This window comes from Nyctibius grandis, chromosome 6 (assembly GCF_013368605.1).
Source record: "Nyctibius grandis isolate bNycGra1 chromosome 6, bNycGra1.pri, whole genome shotgun sequence".
Classification (NCBI taxonomy): Eukaryota; Metazoa; Chordata; class Aves; order Nyctibiiformes; family Nyctibiidae; genus Nyctibius; species Nyctibius grandis.
In genome coordinates, this window is record NC_090663.1 from 84,488,012 (window position 1) to 84,511,741 (window position 23,730).

The window sequence follows — 23,730 nt, forward strand, 5'->3', positions numbered from 1 at the left end:
TATAGGTTTTAAATTGTTGAGTCCTAATCTCCCAATCAATCATCTTCAAAATCAGTATGCTTTAATCATCAATCAAATGCATTTTTATGGAGAAGCAGGAAGTATTATTTAGCAAGAAGGCAGCAATTTTTAAACCTCTGTTTTTCTTTGTCTCCCTGAATAAAAGAAATATTACAGTTCCTACAGACAGCTATGGCATCACAACAGAGTTATATTGCAGAGTTCTGCTCCTTCTGGGGAAAGGCCCCATGTCTAGGCAGTCAGCTGAGCACAAGACTAAGATCTGCTGAAGGACCAACTCCAGATGACTGTAACCTAGATTCCCTGATCAAATACACCCAGCTTTACCCCTGAAGACTCAATGAATGCTGACCAGTGACCACAGGAACACAGAACCTCAAACACCAGTTTCTAAAATGAAACTATATTAGTAACATTAATTATGAAATATGTTCTATTTTCATGTTTTTCAAATTAATATAGCACAGAAATGCTCCAAAGATACTTGAATTTCTGAGCTAACATGAAGCTGTTGAACTTTAAGGGGGAGAGTTTCAAAGGCACAAATGGCACTTAACTTCCAATTATGCCTTGGAAAATGTCCCACTAATGGCTAATATAGCTGATTTATTTTCATAAACTTTAATTACTTCACACTTTTTTTTTACTGAACAGTATAATCAGTTCAACAGAGCAGTTCAAACACAATGCACAAACTAAGAAGATCTGCTCCAACGCCAGGTTTCCATAAGCAAGTTTAAATTCCTTATCAATTCTAATATTTAGACATCTAGATAGGTGTGAATATTTGCACTTGTTATAACATCTGCATACAACAGATGTGCTCATTTACATTAAATCTGATTACTAATATTTTAACAGGAAGAGATTTTACCAATGTTATTTGGATCAAATAATTTGGGATGAAGACTGTATTTTTGTTTTGGCTAGTATAAAGTCAGGAGCTTCTCATATTTTTGTAATACAAGCAATAGTAGCAGCAAATGTGGCTCTTGAAGTGTTATTATTTTGACAGCTTGCAATAGTGCTACCTGGGAGATCCAGCAGGACAGAACAGTGAGGAGAAAGTGCAATTTTAGGTCTCCTTGTATGCCATTCCCTTGTGCCACAGGTGTAGGCTGAGACATTCGATAAGTATTCAGTGTGATTTCGTGGTAGATTTCTTAGAGCAGAAGTCCTCTTTTGTATTTAGTTTTAAACAGAAGCGTCTTAAGTGTTTTTTACCTGCCCTGAGGATTTCCAAGACCTTTCTGGAAAGAGCCTGCCTGCAGGCAGGGCTGTGTGCTCTGCGAGTCGAGGTGAGAGCAGGTGCTGTCTGCTCAAAAGCAAGAAAACATTGCCCTCTAGTGCTGAAAGCGAGCAGAGGCTGCAGAGGCCGAGAGAGGTTTTAATTATTGTTTCCAAGATACCTGCCTGTCTCATGCTCACAAAACAAAGGCTTGTTGCAATTAGCTGTTTTGTGGACAGATTACCCACCTGGCGAGGCTGCCCCTCCCACGGAGAGCAATGCTCCTGATCCGATAAACCCTCGGAGTCGGGCTGAGTGACTCATCAGCGTCACCAGAACTGGAACACGGCCTCACAGAGGATGCTGCCCTTGATCCGGTTTTATCTTTTGATAAAATCTTAATTGGAGGTTTAATAAGAAGCGAGATCCCGGCAAGCAGACAGAACTGCAAAATAAGGAAAGCATGAAAGGGGAGCAAATACTCTTACAATTACCAGGATTATTTTAATTTCCTAGTGATAGCTGTCATTTCTTTTTTATTTCTTCTCTCATACATGAGACATTACTAAATACAGAACATTTTTCTCATTTCTGTTCCCTTCTGTCCATGGATAAACCACCCACCTTGCTCACCTTTTGGCCAGTTGCTGTGTGACACGCAGCAGGGTCACTGATGGGGTAGCCCACAAAACAGGGGTAGGAATCTCCTAGCAAGTGTCCAACTGAGAAGGGTAAAGCAGATAAAAACCTGAACCTGGCAAAGACACAAATGGCCTCAGCAACAACTCCCTCTCTCTGAACTGTGAGAGCAGCAAGAAGCCTCTCATGACCAAGTAGGTCTATCAATTCACAATTACCTCAGCATTCGGTTCATTGCTTGATAAGCTCCCCAAAGCAGTAGAGTACTCTAACACTAGGAGAGTGGTATACGACGCATTTAAAGCAAAATTAAAACTTTTCACTTGCATTTTGAAGATCCTGAGCTGACACAATCAGGAGGTTCCTTAGAACTGTATACCAGAGTCATAAAACATACTGCTAGACAATTTCCTTCCATACCTTTCTTACAAGCATTTTCCAGTTTTAGGTGTAAAGCTTAAGATGAATTAATAGTTTTCAGAAAGAAACTCAAAAGCGTAACTTGAGTCAGTGCAGGAGGACACATCAACTGCCAAGTATCTGCCTGGAAAGAGCATTTCTTCCTTGCAGTTCAAAAATAATCCATTGTTTAAAATCTCACATTGCTCCACTACATAAACAATATAAATAATTCAGAAATATGTTAATTCCTATTTAAATCCATAGAGGAGCCCAGGCTGTTTATTTAGTTAGTTTTAATTGCCTCTGAGTCATATGGTTTGTTGTTACCAATAGTAATTTTTCATGAATTAGGTAGAGCTACCAGGAATTGCACAAGGGCTTCAGAGCTGGCCAAGCAGTCAGGTTTAAGCACCTTGTACTTCAGCCAGGACAGACACAGCAGGGACAGACCGAAGCCCCAGTTCTTTAGCTGGAGGTGTCATGGCCCAGGGCACACACCCACATGCCCACCTAGCACTCATTGAACAACTCCCTTGTGGTACTTTTCATGCTACATGCCACCACCCTTTCATCCCTGACGGAGGCAGAGGCATGCACAGCTGCACCCTGCAGTTCTAGTAGCCTGCTCATTCACTTGGAAAATCCATGCACAATCTTGATCATTCCAGACAGTCCTTAAACGGACCGCAAAGTACTGATTACTCCAGGTGCAGAATGGAAACTGAAGAGAAAAGTCCTACAAATCTTTTCTCAAAGTCCTCTCACATCTTTCACTTGGGTTTCATTAGTTTCACAGCCCAACACAGAATTTGTTACCCCTTTCAAAATACTTCTGTAGTTTGAGTTTACATGGAACACGTCCCAATATTTAACAAACATTTACTTTGTCCTAATTTTGTCCTACAATCTTCAGTCATTCCCATTTGCAATAGCAATGAACCATTTTAGCCAAGAAATGCCCAGAAATGAAGAGATACATGTCCTCAAAAAGTTATGTTTAGACTTTATTTTTGTACCCTAAGAATACGGGAGAGCTGTTTAATGCGGCTTATCTTAATACATCAAGAAAGCAAGTGACACTAAGTGCTCCTCAAACTGTTCATAAACTTCCCTCAACTCAGATTACCAGTATCAATCACCATCTTTATTAATGTGTGTTTTTAATTGCTTTATGGATTTTATTTTATTTATGCTTCTTTTACTTTTTGTTGCAGATGATGTTAAGAGTCCTCTTCATTGATTACTGGCAGCTGCTGCATTCTAAGAAAACCTCTTTTAATTTAGCTTTCCGGATCCTTTGACTTCCTGCTCCAACAGCTTTATAACCTCCCCGACAGCTTCATAAATGCACTGCAATGGTCACATGAACGTCTTGGGAGGGGAATTGGCACCTCTGCATCTCCTCTTTCCAATGGCACTTTAGGAAGAGAGAACCCAAAACAGCGGCAAGTCCAACAGAAGTTGGAAGTCCTGCAAAAGATGAATCTAATCGTGAAGCTCCGGAGAAGTTTCAGAACGTTGGTCATTCTCCTGGCGACCTTCTGCTTGGCAAGTATCATCATTTCTGCCTATTACCTCTACACTGGCTACAAGCAGGAAATGGCCCTCGTGGAAACCACCGGAGAAGCAGAGTGTGAAGACCTCAAGCTTCTACCATACAGGTCCGTGGAGCTGAAAACAGCTAAGCCAATTGATCCGTCTAAAACTGATGCCACTGTCCTCCTGTTTGTGGAAAGCCAGTACTCCCAGCTGGGGCAAGACATCATAGCCATCCTCGAGTCCAGCAGATTTCAGTACCACATGGTCATCGCTCCAGCTAAGGGGGATATTCCCCCTCTCACAGACAATGGAAGAGGAAAATACACAATCGTTATATATGAGAATATTTTAAAGTATGTATCCATGGACTCGTGGAATAGAGAGCTTCTGGAAAAATACTGTGTGGAATACAGTGTTAGCATAATTGGTTTTCATAAAGCCAATGAGAACAGCTCCCCAAGTACAAAACTGAAAGGACTGCCATTACATCTTTACAATAATGTAGCCCTCAAAGACTGCGTGGTAAACCCTCAGTCTCCCCTGCTGCGCATTACCAAAGCACCAAGGGTTGAGAAAGGTCCACTGCCCGGTGAAGACTGGACAGTTTTCCAGTTTAACCATTCCACCTATCAACCTGTGCTTTTAACCGAGCTGCAGACCTCCAGACCGCCCCCCACGGCATTGCCAAAGGCTGCTCTGTATGCAACCGTCATCCAAGACTTAGGGCTTCATGATGGGATTCAGAGAGTCCTTTTTGGAAACAACCTGACCTTCTGGTTGCACAAACTGATCTTTATTGATGCCATCTCTTTCCTGTCGGGGAAGAAGCTCACACTGTCCTTGGATAGGTACATTCTGGTTGACATAGATGACATCTTTGTTGGGAAGGAGGGAACGAGGATGAACATCAATGATGTGAAGGTAAGAAAAGAGTTGGGGGATACCATCCCAGATACACGTATGTGCAAATGGGTATTTTAAAAAAAGAGAAAGCTTGAAAAAGCTGGCAAGCTCCATTTCCTAGTAAAGGCTGAAAGTGTGCAAGTGTAGCTAGCAGATATGGACACCATAACCTGAGATGACTTTAAAAGTCTGTTTACCCACATACACAGAGATGCATTCAGGTATGTGCATACACATTGATACAGAGAGATGGCCTCATACAGGAATGCATATAGTGAATGCCTCTTGCTTATATAGGTTCTGCTCAAGGGCTTCACCCACAGCACCTGGCTAACAAAGGAGACTTTATTCCTCACATAACAGAGATCTTTCTTTAAACTAAATAAAAGGATCTATGTTTCTGAAGCAAGTTTGCTACTGAGATATCTGAATTTTTAGATAACAACATATTTTATGCTGCATTAATTTGTTTTTCCCTATGTGCATAGAGACATACACATATAAGTATGTGGCATATATATAAAATACCATTTATATGCATTTTGTGTATTCTTTCTTTCACTACTTCTGAAAAGTAGGCAGAACAATAGAAGATGGTTGCCTTTTTAAATCTCACATAACTATCACTCTATTTAAAAAGAACAAAAAGAGTAAAAGCCAAAAAAGCTTGAAAAAGTTACAGTCACATTTTGACTTACAAGAATTAGCAGGATAATTTTCATTAACAGGTAAGCATTTAAAGTCACCAGTGACAGGAGAGAAGCATAGCCTACACTTTAGCAAATGACATAACCATCTGATATGGTGAAAAACCCACAGGCTATTTTCCAGGGGCTCTTTTAAACTTCTTTTCATAGTCTGTAGTATCCAGGGATGCCATTAGGTTTGTTCAGAGTAATTTTCAAAGATGTGTGCAACGTGGAAAGAATAGACAGAACTCAATCGCATGACAGTTACTTCCTTGCAGTTTTCCACATGTGGGAATCATCATATTCAGAGATTAATTGAAGTTCCTAAGCATGTAACATCATATTCTCAAGCCTTTATTCTAGAGGTTTTTTCCCTTTAAATACCCCAATGCTTTCACGAGCAATAAGCAAGCCTTTTGTTATCAAATGGGGATTTCTATTTTGTTTCTTAATTCTGGTTTCCATTTCTACAACTTCACCTGCCTCCTCATCCAGATCATTCAGAGATATACAAAATACCAAGCTAAAGCAGTAGTCTCATATACAATTAAAACAATTGTGCACATCAGAACATTCGAGTAATTCTATTAGCCAAGCCAGGCGTATGAACGCTCATCAGGGCTGATTTCTAGCACCAGGCACTCCTGGCATCTTGAGATCTGAGCACTGTGCACAAGCTCAGTGATCAAGTGCTCTCTCTCCCAAAATATATGGTAAAATGCTCTGAAAAAGGGCTTGTATACAAGAGAAAATTAACTGAAAAGGCAATTGTGGAACAAGTTTTTCAGTAATAGCTTTTTGCCTGCACATTTTTGAGAGTGTCTTTTGCTGATGTGTTTTTTTCCACTAGTCTGTTAGTCTACATTGGTTAAAGAGCCCCTATTACTATAAGAAGAGTGTCCACACAGAGTCACTTGAAAATTCAAATCATACTTTTGACTGGAATAATCTCACCAGGCAGAAAAAAACCAAGTCACCTTCTTTATTATCCAGCAATCGACAGCTTTACTAGGCAAGTGTTTCTGCTTGTGCTTGGCAGACCAGTCGTGCTTCATTGCTCATTTTAGGAGATACAGCAGAAAACTCCAGACCCAGGGGCTTGAGTAGGAGCTGGATGGCAGAACCGTAGCTGTTAAAAGCATTCAGCATCACTTTTACATGCTGCACATATTTACCCATCTGAAAACCGAGCAGTCCACACCGCTGAATATCTTAAAAATAACAAGAGAAAGCATCTGCTAGGATTCAGACCTTTTTTTAAAGGAACATGTGGAAATCTTTTGATGGATATGTTTGAGTCAAGGTATGAAGGGCAGCTTTCATCCTTCCCACATTTCTCCAGTGCTAAATTAGCAGCCCACTTCCATTGCAAAACCACCAGTAGTGCCACTCATGGGATAAATCCCCTCTTCACCTCAAACAAGAAATCATGCCACAAACACCGACCACGAGGAGAAATCTTTTGCAGACACAGGCTCACAACCAACCTCTTTTGGGGACAATAAAAAGGTAATCTCCCTCTTAGGTGATATTCACATGTAAATCCACTCTGCAACCTGACCATACATTGATATTCTGTCTTCAACATCATGGGTTTCATTTCCAATCAGTTACCAGGTACAGATTTGTTCCTCAGGGTATTTCACAAACACTTGCTACACAAATCAGTCCTTTCTTGTAGACTGGCCATTCCCAGAATACATTAACATTCAACACAGGCTGCTTGCTAATGAACATAACACCGAAATCAGAGTGTGCTGCGGTTAGTTTACAGTAAAGGGTAATTACAGCCAGTTAGAGAACAATCTCCCAAGTCACTTGGGGAAACAGGCAATTAAGGACCAGAGGGTCTGCCTTCACCCCTTAAGGCAGGGCAGCTTCTTTGCTTGAAGGGCAAAAGTAGCCAAGGGAGACAATATTTAAGAGGCTGATATTTAAGTGATGTCAAAGTATTGCCATGCATTTTGAAGTGGTGGCTGCGGCCAGCTGCTCAGAGAGGGCTGTGTTTTCACAGCAGGTGAGAGGCTCTTTCTGACACATGGAGGCATCATGAAATTTAGGGGTAGGTTGTGCTTGTCCTGTGGGGATATGATAAGGGTGGAAGTGTGAATGGCTCTGACAGCCAGAGGGATTAGCATGGGCTCTGTATGTTGTTCAATGAGAACATGGCAAAATTTGGACCATCGCCTTTCTTCCCTGAACTGCATATTACAAGCACATTTAGCACCAAAAAAACCAAACCAATCCACCAAACCAACAAGAAAGCCAAACAAAAAAACCCCACACAGTCCACATTTATAATGCCATGCACCTCAAAACTCATTTGATCCTGTCCCCTGCAACGCAAGTTTAAAACATCAGCATCACAAATACAAAAGAAAGTATTTGTTATTTATACAATGCTTTCAAAACCAAAACAAAACAAGAGAACCGTATAAAGCAGTGCTTATAATGAAACAATTTCTCAACACTACAACCTACTGCATTATGCCACATCACTACTTCTCCAGTTCCTTCAGTTCTTAGCGTTTGTTACTGCAAACAGCAGAGGTTCACTTTGCAGAGTTGTACGGACTCTCTGTTAGGCTCTCCTAAGGTGCCACGCACACCCCTGTCCCTTGGGAATGCTTTCGTACACGGCAGATTCCCAAGTGCATGCAAGAAAATGGCAAATGAAGTTACACACCTCCTAAACTGTATGAAAAATACAACTAAATAACATCACTCTGTTCAACCTCTCAGGTGTTTCCTTCCAGTGACCAAATGTATGACAACTGCCAACCCAAAGGACACACCACTAGAAATGAGTCTTCTGATAACAGCATTTGTACGTAACAATAAAAAGACAAGCAACGCTGTTCCTGTGTAATTACTTCCTGCAACTCAAATGTTTTTATCCCCTCACAAAGCCATTTCTCAATTAGATGCTTCAGGGATATATATGGTTTTATAAAGGGTGGCATCAGCTAGCGAAACAGAGATTAGAGAATGAAGTTATTATGGGCTCCGTTTACCACAAAAGGTCTCCTAGTCCCTTGTACTATAGAAGCTGTGTAAGGTCATACCTGGCTAAGTAATTAAACAGGAACTCAGCAGAGCCACAGAAAGCTATTTTCCCAAGCTTTGTAGAAATCTCTCTTGAGCCTAGCAAGCCTCTGCAAATGAGGTTCTCCCTTTCCCTCCTGCCAATATATTATCTCACTGCTTGATTTTAGAAGGCAAAAGACTCAAGGATTCATCAGTTAATTTGCAGAATTACTGAATTTGTGTACTTGCAAGTTATATTCATTCCCAGTCACACAAGTCCAGGATCACTGGCATCAGTGATTTAGCAAAAAAACTAGAAACATCTGGTTGTGCTGGGTATGGGATTGCCATACAGAAAGAATACAAAACTTTCACCTTTAAAGTTTCCTTTTAACTGAGCACAAACAGACCTGCATTACCCAAACAAGTAGTAAGAACTTGCTGAAGTCTTTCTTTTTTTTTGTTGCTATGGTATGAGCTAGTACAACATTTACTCACCCAGGAAGAGCTCAACGCAGCAACCAGGGCTTTTTCAACACCTTTCACAAATACATTTTCTATTGTTAACTCAAAACCCCCTGCAAGATCACAATACAAGCTAAGGCTTTTACTCTTTAATAAATAAAAACAAAATAAACACAACAAAAAAGCATTAGCCTTTTGCTTTCTACTCTCCTCTTAACTCCAGGATTTGCACTGCAGCACAGCTTCCCTTCTATAGCCTTCTTCCAGGTGGACTCTCTCAGGAGCCACCTGCTTCCCTCTCTTCCCCCACTCTCCCAGCTGGAGCTGATAATCAAAGAGAAATTGCTCATCCCAGCACCATCATATCCCTTGTCTGTATTCCCTCTAATTGCTGCCATAAGGGCAGGAGCATCCTTGTGCTTTCTGAGATACTATACAACTATGGAGCAAGGCTTGGGAATGTCCTTTGTGTTACTGTTGACTGCAGTCCCTCCTTCTCCTTGCAGCACTGAATAGCCCATCTGCATTCTCCCCCCTTCCACTCTAGGCTTCAGGCCATTTACTTCAGTGGAAATAAGAATTACATTAGTCTCTGGCACCTCCCCACTTCCACAAGTCTGCACTTTGTCTTTGACCTTCACCATCACTAAAATGCCTTGAACACTTAAAGGCTGTGATTTCTTGCTCATTTTAGTATTTCAAAGACAAGAATTCATGTTGGAGTTGCATCTTTTCTGGTAATTCCAAATTAAAGAGTACTGTCTCAGCAGGAAGCTGAGCTCAATAACTGCATCTCTCCAGCATATGCTTTTTCTGATCTTTCTGCAAGGACAATTGCTTCCAGGTGGAATAATTAGAAATGTCTGGGCCACATCACCAGGAATGATAGTCAGTCCACAGCTGCGGATGGGCACAGGGTGGGTAAAGCTCTCTGTTGTGCTGTGTGCAAACCCTTCTCCCTGTCCATGCCAAATCTAAACGTCCTTTGAAAGAAGGAATTTAATAAACTGTTGTAGACCAATGCTCGTTCCTACTTCAGTTCTGCTGGGATGCCCGACCTCTTGTGCTGTTTGGAGTTGCTGGTACAGACCCAAGCCAGGCGTGTGGGTGAGGAAGCTCTATTTAACAACAGACAAGAACACGTTTCTGCATCCCTTTGCAGGATTTGGTATCTAGTGTCACAGAACGTGCCTGGCTTTCTGCAGAAATTTGCCAGCAGTGGTCAAGACCAGAATTAAGAGTCAGGGAGGATTATAATTGATACTTGGATTTGTAGCTCAGATTCCTGAAGAGTTTCTCTGGACACTCTACTCTCTTGTACCTGTCCTATACTCACACCCAATTGTAGGGAAGTTTATGATGGAAGTTACAGCAGCCCAATACCTCAGTCTGCATCCAGTTACTTCCAAATGTACTCAATATCAACCCCCAAAATCCCCAGTGCTTGAGCAAAATTTTAAACTCCTGGTGCTGTAAATACGCACTAGAAACAAACATTTTTTTTTTAATCGTTCACTCATCTGCGTCTTCTTCCTTCAGCAGAAGCTGCAAACAGCAATTGCTTCCTTGCTGATAATGTGAGATACAATAGTCACCCCCACAGCCTTTTTATAATAATAAACTCCTGCCAGTAAAGTAACCACACCAATGGACAGTACAGGGAGAAACGAAAACCAGAAGATGTATGAGCACAGGAAGCTAGAGGAGACGGCCGAACATTAGTCATTATAGTCTGTGTTGCCCTTATGTCACCTTTGAAAGCACTTGAGAGTGGCAGTGAAGAACACAATGAAGTGAAATTCTGGAGTTCCCACTTTTAGATGCTCTTAAAGATTTTAAAAATGAATTTTAAGAGCAGCTGAGAAGGCATTATGAGAAGGCATTATAAGAAAAATGTAGTAATTGGAAAATCCTTTTAAAAATGGGAGTGTCTGCTCCATTCTCCTTCAGCAGAGATGACAGTTCATTCAATATTTTCCCTGTTCAGGTCTCTTGAATCACCCAATTCTTTCTGCGATAATTTGAGTGTTGAATACTGCTCAAGTGCCTTGTCAAGACACATTGCACAAAATGTTTCATACACTTTTTTTGTTTCAATAAAGCCTGTTCTTTCATTCAGAATTTCAGTACTGATGTAGTTAAAAAAAAAACATAATTCCTTTGCCATCAGCAAAACATTTATTTTTCTCCTTGGCAGCCTGGGGGATTGACTGTCTATCCAAGTACCCTGCCTGAATTATAATAGATTTGGAGTTCTCTCATCTGCCAGTTTTCCCACTGAAGGACTTGCCAGTGTTTTATACGGTCTTGCCAGAAAATAAATTCTGGTGGCTTTAATTTCCTAGCTCTTTCATTTTGTTAGTTTAGAGAATTATGCTCCTTCCATGTATCCCACACATCAAAAGGGTACCTCTGTCACATGGTGTAAGCAAGATTTTCCTGAAGGTTTGAAAACACACTCTCTGTTCTCCTGTCTCAGAGGGCACACTGTTTTTTTTCTCTGCAGGGTTACAAGGCTCCAAGCTGTCCAATTTGATATTGTTTGTACAAGCACCACAGAATTATCACAAATCTGAATGGTTTTCTTCCCAAGGAAAATATTTTAATCTTTCACAAAGCAAGCAAACGAATTAAAAAAAACCAGAAAAATCATCCTTCCTTCTTCCAGCTTTTCAACTAGCTGTAAGAACTTGATAGAACTTGATTTTGAAAAATATTAACAATTCTGAAATTTTAAAAACCAGTACAATATAAATATAGAAATGGCAGGGGTTTTAGTTATTGGTCTAATTCAGAACTATCTAGTGCTCACAGCCTCTGCTCAGCATCACTGTCTTGTGACACATCGCTTTGCCTACACTACCACTAATTTCCTGGATTTATACTGATTGCTCAAATCACTTCTCCAAGATAATTCTGAAGACATAGGTTGTATCATACTGGAGTATATTTCCTGGATATATATGGTACTCTATTTAATTTAACTTCATTTAATTTAATTTAAATCATTTTCATAATATTTAGGGAATCTGTAGGAGCCAAAAACTAAGGCTGCTTTATATCAGCCTCTCAGGAGTCCTACATTAACCTGAGTTTTAAAACAACGCATATTAGTTAAAAAGCAGCAATAACAATTGTTTCCTGTATAGTAAAGTAACACTCTCTGAAATTATCCAATACCTTTCTGGAAAGGCAGCCAAGGCAGACTTAAAGAGCAGTCATAATTATTGCCTTAAAAGCACTTGATGCAGCAATAAACACATTACCATGAATGCCATCCATAATGCAGTCACTTTAGTAGCAGTGTTACTTAAGTAACTTTAAATATGCCTTTGTCATCCAAAAGTGAGCAGAAGAAACAACACTTAGAGCAAAAGCTCAATTTAGTATTATTAGCATTAGTCAAACGATTTTAAAATGACAGTGCTCAGAAAAAGGGTGAATAGATGGACGGACAAACACGAGATAACAGAGGAAATCTCAAAGGGAAAAGGAGAACTTTGAAACTAAAAATATTTAGCAATAATTAACTAGGCATTTTCTGCCCACCTCTGTATCATAATGTAGTAAGAAAACAATTCTTCCTCCATGCCTGGTTTCAAATTCTTAGACAGATATACCTGTCTGTATACATACGCCTGTATATGCATACACTCACAAATTAAATCTTATGACCTTCTTTGCCTCTTCTATGAATATGGCTACAGACCCCTTCAATTAGCACATTTACTTCTAATGTTATATGTCCCCACCTGTCTTCTTTCCATACAGGAAGAACATTGTAAGGGTTTTAGGTAAAAGTTACCAAATTCCAGCTTACGCAGAGGGCAGAACAGGAGTCCAGCAAGAGCTGCACCTCAAACATGGGGTCGGTGTCCCTCTGAAGTGCAAAATTACTTTCTAGTAGATGGACACTGTCTATTAATTATCATTCCTGAAGGTAATTATCACATGCCAGCAGGTGGAACTTCAAAACTAGTAAATGGTAAGCAGACTATGATATCAGATAATAGGGTAACCTCCAAGCTAAACCTCCTGCTTCATTTCAGAAAAAATTGCCTTTGGTTGAAATCTAGGATGTGACCATTGCTTCTAGTGAGCTGTGCATTCCTCTACAGGAAGATTTAGGCTTTCCCCAAAGGGCTGGACAATTTTCATAAGGGTTTCCTTTTCCTCTGGATATATACAGAGTCCAAATACTTTTACAGAGACGTAAGAACAAATGACCTTCTGACTCCATCGCTCCACATGAGTCATGTATAGCTTGGAATAGTTACAATGCGTCATATATTGCTTTCAGCAGAGTTTATCGGGGAATAGTGCTTTGCATACAGAATCACAGAATCAATCAGGTTGGAAGACACCTCTGGGATCATCGAGTCCAACCATTGCCCTGGCACCACCATGTCAACTAGACCATGGCACTAAGTGCCATGTCCAGTCTTGTCTTAAACACATCCAGAGATGGTGACTCCACCACCCCCCTGGGCAGCCCCTTCCAATGGCTAATGACCCTTGCTGAGAAGAAATGCTTCCTAATGTCCAACCTGAACCTCCCCTGGCGAAGCTTGAGGCTGTGTCCTCTTGTCCTATCGCTAGTTGCCTGGGAGAAGAGGCCGACTCCCACTTCACTACAACCTCCCTTCAGGTAGTTGTAGACTGCAATAAGGTCACCTCTGAATCTCCTCTTCTCCAGGCTAAACACCCCAAGCTCCCTCAGCTGTTCCTCGTAGGTCAGACCCTCCAGACCCTTCACCAGCTTGGTCGCCCTTCTCTGGACTCGCTCCAACACCTCAACATCTTTCTCGAAGTGCGGGGCCCAGAACTGGACACAGTATTCAAGTATACAAACACATTGATTCATCTGGAGAAATTCACTTTGCAAGAAACTCTTTTATTTATGAAATTTCATATGGTCTGTGTGTAGCTACTTTAATAAATAAACAAAGAAATGAATGATTTCATTGATCATTTGGAATTGTGACAGTTTGATATAGTTATTTCACCGCTGAAGGGGATGTCTGTGCATCAGAGAGTTTCTTGGGGTTTTTTGCAGTGATCATAGCACACATACAAAGAATCAAATCTGATGAGAAAAATCATCCTGCCTTTTATGTTTATGTCACCAGATAATATTGTGGTGACTGGCCAAGCAAAAGAAGATAAAATCATGCAAAGCATCCAGGGTTTGCTGTGAAAGCAGGAGCTGTAATAAAGCACTATATGATGCATTGTGGTTTTCCATTAGACTGGTTAGACCTGATGGTCAGTTTTTGACCTATGACCATTGGCATGGCAACTCTCCAACCCTTTGTGGAGACACAAATCAAGGCTCTCCAGCTTAAAACCAAGAGGACCAATGGCAGGTGATAGGTAAACCCTTCATTATTTACTAGTGTTTAACAGATCTCCCGGGAGGGTCTGGTAGGTACAACTATCACAGCTGTAGTGCCAGCTCCTGTGAACAGGTACACATTTGGGAGTCCTGGGCACTGAATGGTGTCTATCACTCTCTCGCTTCATACCAGACCCTGCGGCAATGCAGTAGGGCTGGAGCTTTCCAAGGATGATGGTGACAAACTGCAGACGGTTGACTCTCCAGATACTGGTCTCCCGAACAAGGCTAACATCTGCGCACACCAGGTTAGCACTGCACCAGCAGTACTGAATGCTGATCCATCCATCTGCATTGTCAGGTTCCAGTGTAGGTTATAGTTTCAGCTGATTCTAGGGATTTTTTTGTCATTGCCAAGACACGTAGCAGGCTGAACCAGAAATACGTGGGAGATAGGCTTGATCTTTGTTACCATGGCCCACGCTACAGGTGCATGCCACTGCCTGTGTCCCAGGAAGAGAGGCAGCCTGTTCTCTGTGCTCAGAGAGCAGGGCAGTGCTTGCAGCCGTAAGTACAAAGCTCTTTTTCAATTGCCTCAGTTGTTTCCATACTAGGATTGATTGGGAATATTTGTACCAAGACACACTACAGCGTTGATGTTATTTGGGGCGAGGAGTTTGCAGCACCCATGAAACTTCGCCCATGCTCACATGAACTTATAAAACAGTGAAAATGTGGACACCATAGTCCTGGGAAGTTCCTGGAAAATCTTCCCCATCCATAGACTCCCAGAGCCCCCTTGCTTAGGGATTTTATGAGATCGCTTTAGTTTTTTGCTGTGTGCTGAAGCATGCCTGCAGGTACCTGCTGGGGGTTAGATGTTCATGTGGCCAAATGCAAACCCCCGCTTTGCTATACAGGGCACCCCGACTCCCTTTGCAGAGGTCCCTGTTTGCTGCCCTGCTCCTTTGAACCCCTAACAGCCAGACTCCCACTCCTTACAGGTGTTTTTGCTGCCAGCACAGGTTACTCATTCGCCAGGTCGGGAGAGCTCCCGTTTATTCCCTGCCGCACACATGCCAGCAGCAACAAGGTTCTCCAGTAAATGCCCTGCTTCCTCGTGGCCAGCCTATTCTCAGTGTGGTAGCAGGATGCCAACATCAGTTGTAGCTTATCCTTCATTTTCATTTCGTGGCCTTTAATGTTTTATCCATACATTTATTAGCATTGCTGTCTACACGCCCCTTCTACGGCGCCTGTTCTGGATGCACAGTGGTACCTTTCCAACTGACGTACATGGATGTAGCACAGCTTTGTATCCACCTGTCATCATTTTCTGCAGGCAGCAAACACAATTACTGCATAAATACAGGAGGTGAGAGGAATAAACTTTGTTCCTTATGGGCCAAATGCACAAGGCAATGTTGCTACAGAGATTTTCATAGAGATAAGAAGCAAAAGCAATTTGAGGACTACTGCCCATAGAGCAGCATCACCCACAGAGAGTAAGCCACATATTACATTTTTATTTTGGTGGCAACCTTTTGTTCTGGAAACGTTGTCCTAATAAATAAATAAATAAAACGTTGTCCTAATACTTCTCCTTACAATTAGTCTTCTATCTGTGCCAGAATATGCAGTGGTCCTAAAATCAAGGTTTCTAACTGGTTATGAGATTCATCTGCATAGGACCTTACAGTATAAATGTCTTTTCATTTATTAAAATCATATTTATTTCACATTCTTGTTTTTACTATTGAATATGACATTGAAAAAAAACCTTCACTAGTTCTGCAATAGTTACATAAAAATGATTTTTTTATTGCTATTAATAAATTTCTCCAGAAAAAGTACAAAATAATTTTTTAGTCTCATGGGCAAGTATAAGAGTATTTAGTGATATAAATATGTCATTTCAGGTGGACAAAATTTCTAAATTTGTAATAGAAATATTAAATATAAAATATAATTTCAATAGTTACAATATTTTATACAGAATATTTTCTAAAAGTTAAGAATTTCTCTCAAGAAATACCAGGATGAAAACAAAACAAACTTTTTTTTTTTAACCTTAATAGAATTTCATTTTCAAAATTAACAAGAAAATGAAAGGATAAGTTAGTCATCATTTCCTCCAAACCAGTGTATTAGTAAAACCACTCTGGAGCTTTCTGAACAGTGTTTTTGTTCATTAGGATTTAATTTATTGAAACACCTTCCATGTATTAAAGTTTTCTGATTTAAAACTCCAGCATTTATCACTGATGAGTACAGCATATGGTAAAAAGCTCTCGTGTCTCCAGTTATGGTTGACACAGAAAGACGACGGCAATGTGGTGTCCTTCAGATCTGAGAGTTTCTGTAAGAGCGACTTCGCCTGTTTAGAGTCCGGAGTTTGTCCTACCCAGGTCTGCTGTCCAAGTCCATAGGGTTCACAAGCGTTCTTCTGTGGACAGGTTAGAGTATACGTGGATACAGTTTGGGAAGAAAAGTAGTTGCAACAAGTTGAAATTCTTGAAGTTGAGTGAAACTCTCATCTTTTTCTTAATTGGTTTTCATGAGACAGGGTCTCCTAAATCCTGGATTCCTTTAAAAAAGCAAATTCTCCTTTTTTGTTTGGCTAGCAGTAGGATTTACCAGAAGCAATCGAAGGTTAGAATAGCCTGTTCCTTTCTGAGGCCATCAAATTTGAGCGGTAAAGCCATTATCCCACCTCTGGCTCATTTTAGAAAAGCAGAACCAGTGACCGGCTGTTTTAACTTTCACCTGAAAGAATCTAATCCCCAGACATACTCTGTTAGCAAAACATCCCCTCCACGTTAATCTCTGACAAGATGTTTTCCTGAGGAAAGCCACAGATTATTCCGCCCCACCACCACTTTCAGGAGCACGAATTGTCAATACCATCTACCAAGCCATGGCAGTTTCTCTAAATATCTGCAAACTTTACTCTTTTCTACAGTTTTGTTCTTTCTTCATATTGCCAGCACTCTCTTAATCTGCTGTTCACATTTTCATCCAGACAGCGCCCAAACAGAAGCTAGATCTATGGTGTGATACACACTCAGCTTCTCTAGCACATGACATCCACACTATTTTTAACACTTCTGATTGGAGAAGGCTGAATTACATATCCGAGAGTTTAATTTTTTTAATTGATGTACTCATTTAATTGACATTTTTGCATTTATTTTTTAAAAAATCACAAATATATTAAATCTATATTTAGATTTAGATAGATATATTAGATTCTCAATAATTTCTGACCAAGTTATGGTGATATTCAAAGAATTAGAGATTAGGATTTTAGTTTTCCTTCCTTCCAATTTGTTTAGCCATTTATCCTTGGACTACATGGGTAAAAAGTCCTTCCAAAGTGGCAGGGCAGGGGAAAATGAAGTTTATATTCTTGTTACTTGATCAGCTTGGACTGCTCCAGTGAAACAGTTTCCCATGGCAAAATGTTGATTTATTAAATGAAGAATGTTCCACCGCAATGTGATTTAAACAAAATTATATTCTGCCAGCTCATCTGCTCTGGCAGGCTGAAGGAAAAGTGGGCAATTTCAAGGATATTAAAAAAAAAATTAAAAAGTATCATAATTAAATGAAGCTTTGAAATTGCTGATCTTCCAGAAATTAAAAAATGCAAATAATTCAGTCGCTACTGAAAGATTTTTTTAATATAAGAATATCCCAGGAAATGGATTTTTCAGGTTTTTACTGCCTCTTCATTTTATGTAAAAGCCAGAATTATTAATGTAACTTTGACATTACCTATTAAATCAAAAATATCAACATTTAAGCAATTTCTAAAACATGTCTCAATAACTTAAACTGCCCCGATTGAATCAGATTGAATCAAAGTCATGGGCTTCAAGGACCCATGTTTTTCACCCCAAAACATCAGACCGTCAAGTAAAGGCTGTATAAAGAACGTGTAAATTCACATTGCTGACAGCACACCGTGTTTGCTGCCGAACCTCAGGAAATCCTGGCCTCTAAAACTGTCAGTGATTCCTGAAAGCACAAGTGCTTTTTTGGTTGAGGTCCAAGTGTTTTAACGGGGTAAATCTCAGTAGAATTTTCTGTTCCCTGGGCTTTTAAACTCCTCGGAAGTCTGTAGGTCTGTATGTTAGCCTGGTCATTAACAGTGTAGATACAAAGCCAAGATCAGGATTGTTTTAGTTAATAGAAGTTTTTATATTGATTTCAATATCAAGGGGGAACAGGGGAGAGAGGCTCAGGGGGTGAGGATCAAAGCGGGCCCTGGATCAGGGCTATGCTCTCTCCATTTTCCAGTAATATTTAATCCCTAAGGGCTATAAAGACTGACGACCTCCTTTGTAATAATATTTACTGTAGGTTTTTCAACTAATTAGCACAAATGTTTGGAAATTAATTGAATATACATGGATAAATAAGCATTAATCTATATGTATCTATAATTAATAGAGACTACATACTCTACAATCTTATTAATTTAGGAAATCTTTAATGGAGCTCCAGGCATAAGTGTGAACTGCTGAGGCTATGCTCAGCATGGTTAATAATAATAATAATAATGCATTTCTTCTTAAAAAATAGGTTCAGCTGCAGAATGCGAATTCTTTAATACAAAAGCTCTGTATGTGTCTTCCCAGTAACATATCCCAAGATTTATGTGCATCATAAACAAATATGTCTGTGGTATTATAAAGGGTAATTCCACTGTATTTGTTATTAGGAAAGGGAATAAGGTTTCCCATATGCTTTCACTATTATTTCTCTTGTAACTGGGAACATGCTGCCAGTACATTATCAGGAAATAAAAGCTACCCATCACTGCTGTAAATATTGCAAGGTGGGTGTTACAGAGCAGCCCTGTGGTAAAGACCAGAGGGGATTTACTCTCAGCCTTCAGACAGCAGGTACATTTCAAAGCTCAGCCACAAGAGGCAAAGCCTCGGACTAGTGACACCTTGTCATTTGTCTGCTTAATACAAGGAAATATTCTGAGTTGACGATGCACACGTTGATTTCAGGAGTGCAGGAAGATGCCGAAAGGAAGTTTAGAAATGTCCAAAGATCAGGATCTCGGCTGAGACTTGGATGTAAAATTACCTATGCTCAACTTACACTTTGTCTCTCCTTCCAAGATTTTGTGAAGGGTAAGAGGAAATTCCCTCCTCTTCCCTCGTGTATTTAGAGTTGATACTACAGTGGACTAAGTCGCAGGGGAAAAGAAACTGACTTTAAAAAAGGGACTGTATGACTCTTTTACTGTTACTGCTACAGTTTACAGTGGGAGGCACGGCCAAAAAGCCCCTGTATATCGCGCTGGGCATTCTCCGAAGGCAATAAGAAGTCCGTTCGTTGACAGGAGGGTACGACAGGGCAGCGTGGTGCTGGTTGAACACCCTTTGAGAGCTCACCAGGCTAGAATAAAATCACTTGGAACCATTTAACTGACTAAATGTGCTGGGGGAAAATCTTTGGCTGAATCATGTATTTTCATAAGTACTTGTCCTCGCTTTGCTGTTACATTGGACAATATTCTGTGCTATGCCAGTGTAAGAGGACGAGTTTGTGAACGTGAAAAGCTGCAGTTCACCACAATCTATATAGACACAGGTATGTGCTTGTACATCTACGTATTCACAAAAAGGCTGGGAAAAGCTCACTGTAAGATGGTTAAAACCAGTCTTCTAATATGCTTCTGCCATTAAACTGAATAAACCCAGCTTATATTGATCATATAGAAATACTCTGGGTCTAGTAATTTCAGTAGCTGGTTGCTGGTGCTATAGCCTCAGACAGCAAAGGTTTGAGGCGTGCTAAACCCCAGCACAGGAGAGAGGAGGCAAAGACAGGGGAATGCAGAGCCCATAAAAGAGCTTGAGGAGTAAGGAAGGTTTTCCACAAAAGAAAAATAACACCTATCTTTTAGCCATTTCTCATCTTACAGTTGCAAATTCTTTGCAGCATTTGCATGTACACTTGTCAAACAATCCCATTTGGGTAGCAGAGCATTAGCCAAGTAAAACCTATCAGAACAATCCAGTATTTATGATTTTTTAAACAGCTATTCCCATATAAAAATTATGGCACTCCCCCCATGGCTAGGAGAGTAATAGAACCTCTCACCTCAGAAATGAGTGGAAATTTAGTGCAAAACCTATAATTATAAGGGTGATACTTTGCTGAACGTATTTTTCTCAGTTTAATGATCCTACGTTAGATGGATTCATACTTTACCCTGCAAGTCGCTACAGGGTTTTCAATGGGAATATTTAGAGAGAAAAGTAGTACTAAGATCAAAAGCAACTAGATTTAAATTTAACTGGCTCAGTAACGCCACTTTCTACCTGCCACCAAAATGCATGTGAATGGCTTTGAAATAGGAACATTTTTTAAATAAAAAACAAAACAAACATGCCCCTCCCCCCCCTTTCTGTGCATCTTTTGTTTTCTGAGATAATACTATGCAAGCATTTAACGTGCTCGTGAGCTTAGCTTTCTTCACTGTTCCTACGTGCTAGAAACTTATTCACCATCAAGATTTACGGCTGGTGTTGTCATATATGTGAGAACAGAGAAAAATCAAAAATATCAACTATTGTGAGACTGACGAAAGGATCACAAACATTAGAAACAATGATTTTCTCTGCATTATTATTGTCATCAGATATTATTATGCTTAGAAGACATACCCTTCTTCTAGGGTGTGGGCTGAATCTTTCACCAAAAAAGCTATTCCCTGTGGAAGGCTCTATATACCATGGAAATGTGTTTCTCATACAAATGATAAGTTTGGGAAAATAATAAGAAATTTCAAAATTATGTTCCAATTCTCTTCCAAGCAGCCAAGAAAACATGTCGTAAAAGACATCAGTAAACACTCTCTGATTAAAAAAATGCTTGCTAGAAATGTTTACTCTCCCTTCCAAATAATTCACTTTGTGTACTTACGACATAGCACAGCATTCGTCCTGGGTAATTTAGAACACCAGGGATGAGGAGCTTGCAGAGAACGCAAGCGTACCTTTCTAACAGGAAATACTTCACAGCTGCGTGATGCTTGGGAAAATTCAATGCATTCCAATACCACAAGAGGCTGGTTGTCAGCAGCAGTTTTAGAAGCCCTGGGGATAAGTCATCGCTGTCAAGAATGATTTAGTGGTGTCTAGAAAGGGATGAGCTCCATCAGATGGTAGGAAATTCACCTAAAACCTTTTTCTCTGGTGGCTGAAATTCCATCCCAGACCTCCCACTGATAGGGTGCGGGAGCAGCCACTGACCTTGCTCAGGGTCTCCTCCGGAGCCCGGCGAGACAGCTGGTCCTCTTCCCCACTCAGGGGGCTTGGGACAGGCTGGCTTGCCGCGAGCACCTACACAAGATTAAGCTGGGAAGGCCAGCAGGGACCACTGGGATAATTTGGTGTGACATTCTAAATAACACCAGGCGTAGAAACTCATCCAGCAATCTGGGCATCCAGCATCATCTGTCACAACCAGCAGAAGCCTGGACTTATCTGCTGCCCCTGGATCTGCCTTGGGTTGTGGTCCCAGGTAGAAGGGCTCCCTGTTATCAGAAGTTACCTAGGAAGTCACTGGAATGGCTGAAAGACTTCCTCATACTTTTTGACAATTACATCGTACCGCTTGAATTTCTCAAGGGTGCAGGTTTGAGTTTTTTTCAAGTTCCTAATCCAGAGTGATCTGAAAAAGAGCAGTACTTCAGTTTTGCTCTGAGTATAATATTCCCACTTTTTGTACAGGTGTGGTGATACTTTTTGACCATACATCTGTGACCTGAAGCATTTCCTCTGGCTCTTAGAGAGATTTGTTCTCAATTTTACCTAAAATTACTTAGTTTTATGAAAAAGTAGCATACTGGAACCATACTGGAATGGTTGATTTCAAATTTGTCACCCTTATTTGGTGATCTAGCTAGGTTTTATTGGAGAATATACTGGACTTTGATGTTTCTGTTCAAGAGAATTGACTAGAAACTTACCATGGGCGTCACCATTTTGCTTTGGATCTTCCAGCTTCCTTCCCTGGACAACTTACTATGCCATCTTCAAGTACTGGGAAGGATAATAAAGTAGTGGTAAGCAGGAGGATTTTCTGGGACAGAGGGATTTTGAACCCACGCTCAAGGACAAAACAGGCTTTATCTCTTTCTACTCTAAGCTAGAAGGATGTGGGGGTGGCAGAAGCAGTCTGATCTCTGGTAAAAGAGACAAGCGTGGTGTAAAGCAAGAACATTTGCCTTGAAATTCCCTTTTCATTTTACATAAATTGCCAATTCCAGTTAACAAACACAATCGAAACACTGAAGTGAGCTCCCTAGATAATGCAAGACAGCGTCACAAAGAAGGAAGAAGGGTCAAAAAAGTTAAGCTCTGCTAGAGAAGTATCAAACATCTCAAAAATATTAAAGAGCAACACTTAATCCTGGTGATTTTTAAAGCACATCCTTACCCATCAAGATTTTGCAAACTCCAGTTTTCAGAATAACTGATGAAAACATCTAACTCTCCACAGCACCACCAGGGAAAGCTGGGTGACAGGAGTTCCCTGGCGAGCCATCCTTTTGTTCAAGAACAAAGAAAAAAGTTGCATTGGCACAGATTTCTGTGAGCCTACTCGATATCCAGTTCTAGCACAGTTACACTTTTTACAGACTGCAGCTAGATGTCTAATTGCAGTCTATTGAGGATAAAAGGGGACCTATAAAACTAACAGATTGATGAACTACAATTTGGGCGTTCTGTAAAATAGAAGCATTCCTAGATCACTGGAAGTAAATGCAAAGGAGACTGTATGATACGGGTATGTTACTTGTAACTCGGCTGAGAAATATTCCACTATCATTTAAAAGACAGCCCTTTCTCAATCTTAAGGCATTTTTTACTTTGCCCAAAAATAATATCAGAAAACAGTTTTATCGCTTTGCTGCAAGGTGTGCTCTCACAGTACAGCTACGTATGACTTATTCTATCTGCTCAGGATCTACCCTCCTCTCCCCGACATACAGCACAGTGAAACGGGTGGGCAAGGCTAGACTGAGAAAGGACAATGACTGCCATCTGGCTTCTTGCTCCTACCTATCTCCAAAGCTTCTGGGAGCACCTCAGCGCAACCATTGGTGTTTATGGAGTCCACAGGGACTTGGGTTTTTGTAGTTGCTGGCAGAAGGCAGAAGTGCTGTGCCTGCCCCAGCAGCCGCTCTGTGCTGCCCAGGGAAGTGCTGGAGTCACCATCCCTGGAGGTATTTAAAAGATGTGTAGACATGGTGCTTAGAGACATGGTTTAGTGGTGGAGTTGGCAGTGTTTGCTTAATGGTTGGACTTGATGATCTTAAGGGTCTTTTCCAACCTAAATAATCCTATGATTCTATGGTGCTCCTCAGTATCCCATTAACTTAGACTCCCTGGTTTCTGATTTTTACAGAGAGGGTGGGCAATGGACAGACTTGCAAAGGGGAAAAAATA

The 23,730-nt window shown here is 40.6% G+C and overlaps 1 protein-coding gene across 1 annotated transcript in view; it reads left to right on the forward strand.

Annotated features, from left to right (window-relative positions):
• The first annotated feature begins 3,769 nt into the window (after positions 1-3,769).
• The window catches only part of NDST4 (N-deacetylase and N-sulfotransferase 4), an 81,738-nt gene continuing 61,777 nt past the window's right edge, over positions 3,770-23,730 (forward strand). Inside the window, exon 1 of the mRNA XM_068403038.1 lies at positions 3,770-4,750. Coding sequence (XP_068259139.1) covers positions 3,770-4,750 — 981 coding nt within the window. The remainder of the gene's footprint in view (positions 4,751-23,730) is intronic.